This window comes from Arachis duranensis, chromosome 1 (assembly GCF_000817695.3).
Source record: "Arachis duranensis cultivar V14167 chromosome 1, aradu.V14167.gnm2.J7QH, whole genome shotgun sequence".
Classification (NCBI taxonomy): domain Eukaryota; kingdom Viridiplantae; phylum Streptophyta; class Magnoliopsida; order Fabales; family Fabaceae; genus Arachis; species Arachis duranensis.
Window position 1 is genome coordinate 94,044,806 of NC_029772.3, and position 9,616 is coordinate 94,054,421.

The 9,616-nt window shown below is 26.9% G+C and overlaps 1 protein-coding gene across 1 annotated transcript; it reads left to right on the forward strand.

Annotated features, from left to right (window-relative positions):
• The first annotated feature begins 4,685 nt into the window (after positions 1-4,685).
• Positions 4,686-5,303, forward strand: LOC107463513 (cell wall / vacuolar inhibitor of fructosidase 2-like). The gene has a single exon (XM_016082313.3). It carries the CDS (start codon positions 4,710-4,712, stop codon positions 5,226-5,228), a length of 519 nt encoding a protein of 172 aa, XP_015937799.1. The 5' UTR covers positions 4,686-4,709; the 3' UTR covers positions 5,229-5,303.
• The last annotated feature ends 4,313 nt before the right edge of the window (positions 5,304-9,616 follow it).

The window sequence follows — 9,616 nt, forward strand, 5'->3', positions numbered from 1 at the left end:
TGTCAAAACTAGCCGTTTTTTTATGTTTTTGAATTATTTGCATCAATGTATAACACTTTGCATCGATGCAAATGTGCCTCTGATGCTGAAATTTGAATTTTCAGCTAGGTTGCATCGATGCAAACATCTTTGCATCGATGCAATAAGTCGTTGCATGCTTTGCATCGATGTAAGATGAGTGTGCATCGATGCAAACCTTAAAGAATGGCTTAAAATCACTTCAAAATGCTTAGGATTGATCTCAAACTTGTTGGAGTCAATTCCTATGCTTTTGTACCTTTGAAAACAAGTTTTTAAAACCTTTTGGCTAGCATCGAATTGCAAGATGTGCATCAAAACATTTTGTGAGTGTGTGTTGAGAGATTTAGCAATTGGTTCTTAACAAGAAGTTACCTAAGTCCTAAGACTCTATACTTGTCTTCAAATGTTGTGGATTTGAGTTTCTTGTTGTTGTTGTGTTTGCTTTCAACTCTTCATGCTTGTTCATTCAAGTTGTTTGTTGGTTTGTCTCTTCATGTCGTTTGTTGGTTTGTCATTCATCAAAACCTACGAATACAAATTTCGCATACAAGCAACATGATTTACAGTAATGATCAAACTTCTTCCACAACAATTCAAAGCCTTTCGTAAAGTTCATAAGGGTTTAATCCGCAAATGCGAAGGGCCATTTGAGATCATTGGACGTGTTGGGGAGGTTACTTACAAAGTACAACTCCCTCCCTCTATGAAGATCCACCCAGTCTTCCATGTGAGTATGCTTAAACCATATCATGAGACCAAGACGAACCGAGTAGAGGTGACTCGAGTCGTCCTCCACCCGTGGTGATTAGATCCTTTGATAAAGAAATCGATGAGATCTTAGCTAATCGCATCGTGCGACGAAGAGGGGTGTCACCAAGTATCCAATACTTGATCAAGTGGAAAGGGCTCTCGATAACCGAAGCTAGCTGGAAAACTCGTGAAGATCTGTAGTAATTCCAAGAACACCTAAGACGCTATCATGAACAGAACACGACGAGGACGTCTGTGCATTAGGTGGGGGAGAATGTCACCGTAAATTTTAGAAGGTTAAATTTAACAGTGTTTGTATAGTTTTCTGGAGTATTTGAGAATGCTCTAGATAGTTCCGGAACGTTCTAGAATGTCCTAGAAGGTCCCGGAATACCCTAGAAGGTTCTAAAAGACTCTGGAAGGTCATAGAGTATTCTAAAAGAGTGTAGATGTATGTAGAAGTATAAAGAGTGGTTGGAATAATTTAGAAATATTTAGAAAGTTGTGGTAGGATAAATATTTGTAAAGAAGGTTCTGAATGATTAATCTAGACCGTTGATTAGATTTAATCCTAACCATCCATTGAGGGGGTAGATGGCTATAAATAGGGATGAGAGTTAGAATTTGTGCATGTGTGTGAATCATTTATAACAAACACTTGAGAAATAAAGTGTTCTTCCACCAAAACTTCCTTTCTCTTGTGTTTTCTTGTATTCTTAGCTTTCTTGCTAATTATTGAAGATTAGACTAACTTGGTCTTAACTCAAGAGGTTGAGTAAGTTCGAGTACCGGCACGATAGCATTGAAGTGTGCCCAAGGTCGTAACATAAGTCATTGATAAAATCGAATAAATGAAAAGTGTATTTTATTGCTGTCAATAACTAATTTTAACAACGGCTTGGCCATTGATAAGAGGTGCGTTCGAATTTAAAACAATGCAACCTTCCGTAGCTATCCTCCCTACTCGGAACTCCAATCAACATTCCGTCATTGACATTGTGTTCATGGTGAGTTTCTTTTCGATTTAATCCATTTAGTTTTCGCAATTAGTTGACTTTTTTCGATTACTTTTTAGTGCTCATGTTTTTTTCGACACTTTGAGTTTTGGTCTTCTACACAAATTTGATATTTTCAGTTTTTTGGTAGTTTTTGGGACATTTGATCAATTGTTTAATCGATTTTTCTAATTTTTTGATCAATTTATTATTGGTTGATTTCTATCTTAATCAGATTAGTTTAATAACCAATTCTCGATTTTTGATCTAGTTTTTAAAACAATGGTTTTCAGCCAATTATGAAAGATTATTAATCTAAAACTAAATGGAAAATGAGATTTGGAATATAAATGATCACATTAAGAAAAGTAAAACTTCCAATTTAACAAAGTAAAGTAATTACATTGAATATATAGTCATAGTGGGAGACAAGGGTGAGATGTTGAGTTTTAAACTTTTAATTCTAAATAAAAAGCGAAAAAATATGAGAAAGTTAACATTTTATATGAATATTGGTTAAAATTTAGTCAACGTGTTATTTTTATACTATTAAAATTTATAATTTATAATTTAATATTTAGTATTTAAAGTATTAATTAAATATTGACAAAAAATAATAATTTTTATTAAATATTTAGTATTATTTTAAAAAATGAACTACGGTATTGATAACGAGTTTCATATTTAATTTTAATTGAAGATTAGAATATTATGGTAAAGAATTAATGTTTAGTAACTAGTCAAAATATAACGTCTCTATCCTTTAATTAAATTTACTTCATTATTTTCTTTAAAAAATTGGAAGCATGATCTTTTATTTATTTATTTATTTTAATAGAATTCTTTTATGTGATATATTTGTTTTATGAATTAAAATATTTGAAATGACTTGAAACAAATATAAAAAATTTTATGGAAAAAATATTAAAACTAACAATAATTAGTAAGCATAAATGCACGTTAAGTAAATGTAGAAATTACAACTTCTTATTTTAAGATACAAAATCACATCTTCAATAAGATAACTCAAATAACGTAATTTTTTTATATTCATCTAAAAAATAATAATTAATTATAACAGGAGTACATAATGAGTACGTTAACTATAAATATCTTTTGTTGTTTTATAATAATCTCGAATACTACCTCTAATTTATTGACTTTCTTGAACTTAGCTTACCATTAAGTGCAGTTTCACACATATTATACTAATTTACTATTAAATTTTATTTTTTAATTTAAATTTTATTATATCTAAATTTTTTTGATAAATTAATCTAATTTAATTTAAGTAATAATAATTATATTTTTATTTTATAAATCGATCTAAATTATATCATAAATATTTAGAGAGAATTAAATTTTTTGTACATACTTACATTATGTTATTTATTCTTATTTTTGTTACTTCAATGTTATTTTTATTTTGTTAGTTTATAAACTAATTCTTCTTGTAATTTCATGTACTCTCACGTATTCTCAGTTTCTATTAAATTAATTTATATTTAATGCACAAAATTTAAAATATTCATTTTACATAATTATTTTAGTTTTTTTTATATCTATCCAAATATAATACAGGATATTATTATATTAATATCTTATATATTGTATTCAAATTTAATACACAAAGCATAATTTTTGGTATTTCTATTCTATTGTCCCTATTTCAGTATTCACTAAAATAAATGTAAGAAAAAAAACACATTAAAATAATTTATTTACAAAAAATACCACAATGTTAACAGTGGGTATCTTCCTCAAAGACGCTATCACCATCCTCACATCTAACATTCCGTTGGTTATCTTCACTTTCACCCGATAACTATCAGCGGCTGTGACATGAAGAAATTTGGTAACACATTCGAGAGAAGAGGGTTTGCGTAAAGTTAACTTTTGATGATTGTAAATTTAAAAATGAATACTATTATTTATAATTTCATAACTTGTGTATTTTTATTTTTATTTATAATTTCGTAAATCTATTTTTATTAAAACTTAATGTTTTTGCTGTTAGAGGTAGTTTTTGAGATTATTATAAAATAACGGACAATATTTATAGTTAACCTATGTTGATGAAGGTAACTCATAATAATCATATATGTACATTTTTCTTGTAAAGATGTAAAACTGCACATCGATTGACAAGAAGGAAACAGAATATACTTTATAAGAATGTGGTTTTTTTGTTAATATATATGTTGACTAAAATATTTCATGCATAGGAAAAAATTTAATTCGGTCAAAAAAAATTCCATCATATCGTCTTCAATCATTCTTTTAAAAAAATTATCTGCGTGAACCAATAGTTTGTATAAAATTTATATTCTCAGTTAGTGAAATTGCCAAAAAAAACCATAAAATAAGTACAGATAATCACCTACCACAATTTCTCATACCTTTATCGTTTGTGGATTATCAAAATGTTTAGTAACAAAAAAATAATAATAAAAAATAATTATAATTTATTTTATTTAATATTATACAATAAATCAAAATTATTACTATATCTATTATATATTTAGATATATTTATATATTAATTTACATACTATTTTTAATTAAATAATTAATTACTAAAATAATCGAGTTTACAATAAAAATAATTAAATTTATTTATATTAATATAATAATTTTTTTATGAGATGATAAATACATATTTCTATGCGTATGTATTCCTTTTACACGTGATATAATTAAATTAGTTTACTTCTTTTATTTTATATTAAGTGTTTTTTTATTTTTTAACTCATAGATACATATTTATGTTATTTAATTTATTTTCAATACATATATATTTTATATTAGTGAGTAATTTTAATGTGCAAATTTTTTTTATATCAAATTGAACTGAAATAACGGCCAAACTAACCATAAATACCTGCCAAACTAACTCATAATTCCTCACTCAATACAAACCCATCATCATTTCAAGAAAAAGAAAATGAGGAATAAGGCCTCAACCACGTTAACACTTGTTCTTCTCACTTTGACTCTTGTATCCACAACATATTCAGATGATTTGATAGACCAAACATGCAAGAAGACACCATACTATGAACTCTGTAGCAATATCATCCATTCAAACCCTGCCACCCCAGGTGATCCAAAGGGTATGGTTGTGATAATGATCAACTACACTGTAGCAAATGCCACTGACACTCTCAACTACATTGAAGACCTTATTAAGAAAGTTACTGACCATGAATTGGAGCATAAATTGACCTTTTGTGCTGAGTCATATATCCCTGCTATTAAGTATGTTCTTCCTCAAGCTGTTGGTTCTATAAACCGAGGCAACTTTGGCTTTGCAAATTACTCTATTTCTTATGCTGAGAAAGACATTGTTGCTTGCAACAAGAAATTCACTGGGAATCAGTCACCTTTGAGTTCTAGGAATGGGATTATGCTGCAGCTTCTTGATATTTCTGCTGCAATTCTTAAGATTTTGTTAAATGGCTGATTCTTTTTTTCTTTTCTGGTGACTCAATAAATAAACCTATATAACTACAAAATGATACATCAAAATTATATTTAATTATTGCACAATTAATTTCACTTTACACGAATTTAGTAGGATTTATAATTAGTCTAATAATGATAATTAGGTATTTACCATCATAGTTTGTTGAATCGATGGTTTAACAAAGTTGGTTTTCTATAAACACCACATCTACAATCTAATGGCCAGCGACATTTAAATTTAAGTAAAAATTTACGTCTTCGTATGAAATTAATAGTTAAAAATTATTAAATGGTTATTTAGTTAAATTTATTAAATTATTTAACAATTTTTAAATATTAATTTTATATAAAGACAATTGTACGTAAGTTTATACCTTAAATTTATTGAAAAAATCAGACTATTTGCATGCAATTGCAGTACAATCTTTTGACCCATGCGCGTCCATAGTACACTAGTGTGTTCATTATGATTGTGGACAATTTTTAAATTGCAAATTATCTTTCATATTTCTTTATTTTTATTATTTAAGTTTTAAATTTTTATTATAATGATTTTATATATTTAATTTATTATTATTAAGTCAAATGATTCAACTAGTGATTTAATATTTTGACCAAATTAATGACTAGCTCAATTTTAATAACTATCAATATAATAAATGAAAAATGTACAATCAGTTCATTATTTATGTACACAGCAATTATTCATGTAAAGATATTTTTTTAATAATAAATAAAATATTGATACGCATTATATTAAATTATCTAATGAATTTTAATTAATGATTTTATATAAATATATTTTTATATAACTAGTCATAAAATAATAATCCACGAAATTAGTATATGATATATGTTACATATTTATGTGTGTCTCTTCCAAATGATTGAAATAAATTTGCTATTTTTTCCTCACTTCTTTTGGTCCATTTCTTAAGGGGTTTATTTTATTTTTAAAATTTTTATAAAGCTATTGACAACTGAGTTTTAATTTCTTCCAAAATCATCCATAATTATATTGTTACACTGTAATATAACTAACAAGAAAATGTATGTAAAGTAAATAGTACCTAACAAAACAAAGTGGTGATCTCATGTTAGATTTATATATATAATACATCAGTATTTTCGGCGAAATTCTAAAAATCAAATCGATAATCGAACCGATAGAATTAGAGGTTTAATTATTTAAAAATTTTATCGAAGTTTAACTGGAATTAAATCAGATATAATAAAATAATATATTTATGTATAAAATACATAATTTTTTTATAAAATAAAATTGATTTTTGTATTTGATTATTTTAAATCAATTAATCGCTGAAAAATCAAATTAGTTCGATCAATTAATTGGTTGTTTGATTGATTGTTTTTAATTTTTAACCAATTTATTATTGATTAATTTTTATCTTAAACTAACTAAATCAGTTTAATAACCAATTCTCAATGTTCGATCTAGTTTTTAGAACAGTATTTTTTAGTCAATTATGAAGGATTATTAATCTAAAACCAAATGGAAAATGAGATTTGTAATATAAATAATCACATTAAGGAAAGTAAAACTTCCAATTTAACAAAATAAAGTAATTACATTAAAGATATAGTCAAATATAGTGGGAGACAAGGGTGATATGTTGAGTCTGAATTCTAAATAAAAAGCGGAAAAATATTAGAAAGTTAACATTTTATATGAATATTAGTTAAAATTTAATCAACGTTTTATTTTTATACTATTAAAATTTAAAATTTATAATTCAGTATTAATTAGTGTTTAGAACATTAAATAAATATTAACAAAAAATAATAAATTTTATTGAGTGTTTAGCATTATTTTAAAAAGTGATCAACCACCGTGTTGATAACAAGTTTCATATTTAATTTTAGAATTCTCCTAGGAAAACAATGAGAAATGTTGACAATATATACAATGGTTAGTTATTTAGTCCAATAAAAATAAAAAATAAAAACCATTCTAAAAATTATCCTAAATCCAAAATTCTCCATCCAATTTCGAAAATTAATAACCATGCCAATTCTAAATTACAAATAGTTTTCACCTCCAAGTCACTCTTCTTCCCCAGCCGGCAGCCACTCCTGTAGTCCCTCCCTTGTCACCGTCGTAGGATTGTCATCAAACAACTATCCACGTCATTATTAAAATAATCATCCGACTAACTAGTGAAATAATCATTCAGGATTTGTTAATTGCATATACTTAAATTGAAAAACGAATAAAATAACCATCTATATACCTAGTGAATTAAACATCCAGCACATTTGTGGGGTGAAAAAAATCGACGGCGACTAGATTGTGAAAGAGAGCAGAATTAAATCATAAGTATTAAAGAAGAAAGCCAAAAAAGCTAAATATTCTATATCTTCATTAATTGTGGATATGTATAGCCATCAAAGCCATAGACCAACAATTTTTTTGTCATCTCTGTCATTAATTATGTATCTTCATTGATTGTGGATATGTATAACACGAAGTGATGCACGTATGAAATGACCGCCTCGTCTGTCTCCTCGTCTGTTGCGAATGAAGACCCTGGAACGGTGAAACCAGCCGGCTGCCGGGCACTACACGGCCGGTGCGTTGGGGCTGCGCAAATGACGCAAAGTGTATGACGGTGCTGTTCGGACGTTTGCGGTGCGCAACGCAGCAGCTGATGTTGCTGGCGGTGACGAAACTGTGAGAAGGGAGGAGGTTGGACGAGAAGAAACGTTCCTGAAGAAGTCACATCACATGTGAAGAGCGAAGAATTTGCGGTATACGTAACTGCCGCTCCAAATTTTTATTTTTTTAAATTTAAAATTAGAAATTATTAAAAATTAATTAATTTAATTGCCATCTGAATTTAATTTTTTATCCCAATTATACACATTATACACTTAAACTCATTGTCTTTCTATATTTTTTCTTAATTTTAATTGAAGATTAGAATATTATGGTAAATATTAATGTTTAGTAACTTATATTATTTTAGTCAAAATATATGTCTTTATCCTTTGATTAAATTTACTTCATTCTTTTCTTTAAAAAGTTGGAAGCATTGGAAAGGATTCAAATTCGAAGTATTAGGAGCACTCTTATTTTAATTACACATACGGAAGTGCATATCGTATATTCTTATTTATTTATTCTTTTCGTTTATAAATGTGACAGATGTTAACGCAAAGTCAGAAATTTCTACAGCTCAAATAAGTATCTGCATCCATTTTGGTAAGTTTAAAATTTTTTTTTTTTTTTTGTTAATATATTTTGGTAGGTGAGTTTAAGAGAAACGAATGTTAGTACAAATACTAGAATGTTGCAGAACATGCTTTACAATATATATGCTTTACATATATTATTTATACGTGAAAAATTAATTTTTAAATTAATTATATATATGTACCTTCTATGGTACCTATCATCTTATTGTACTTATGGTGACTACAAAGAAGTTTACCAATTATTTGTTGACATTTGGTAATTGAAAGCGTATCACTAAAAGTGTTGCTTAAAGAGAAAGTGTTACCCTTAATCGTTAACTTGGCTCTGATACCAAAATTTTTATTTGGATTTTTCTTTTAATTTCTTTTTCGAAATTTCTATTTGTATAGGTGCTTTATAAAAAGTATTGACCATAATTTTTCAATCTTGTTTTAGTTTATAATATTCTTTTTTGCATGGATTATTGTATATAAAATCTTTTATCTGTTTGTCTTTTTATAATTTCTCAAATCCTTAATAACTTCTTTTATTTCTTCACTTTCTCCTGTTTCTAAATATCTGTTTAATTTTTCAATTTCATTCTCCATTTTTTTTAACAGCTTTAATTCTTTTAAATCATAATATGGTGTTCCAGGCATTTATAAATTGTTTAAGTTTAGCTCCAACTTGTTTATATTTGTTCTTATTTCTATCCTTTTTATTATAAGGTCATTAATTTCGAACTGAAGATTATTTAATTCCCTTTTATACTCCTTTATTTTACTTTTTAATTTTTTCGCCCTTTTTTCTTTTTATTTTGTTTTCTGGTCTTTCAAGCTTTGTATACTTCATTATTTATCTTAGAATTTCTGCAAATTCTATCATCGATTCATCACTATTTTCTAGAGATTCTATTAATTTTTCTAACTCTTCAACTTCTCCTTTCAATTTGTCATAGATTATTTTTAGAGCTTCAAATGCTCTTTGATTTATTTCAGAAAACTGTAAATAATTCAACCGATTTTCTCTTTCAAAGAGCTCTTGTTTCTTATCTTGATAGGTTACATATATTTTCTCTTTATTTATTGTCATAACTTAGTGTTTAGGGTTTCATTTAATTTTTCAACCTTTTTTGTTAATTCTTTTATTTCAGAATTTTCTTCTTTAATCTTTAACTTAGATAAACTTAA

Excerpts from the sequence above, each read along its gene's own strand:
- LOC107463513 (XM_016082313.3), top strand. The coding sequence starts at position 4,710 with ATGAGGAATAAGGCCTCAACCACGTTAACACTTGTTCTTCTCACTTTG.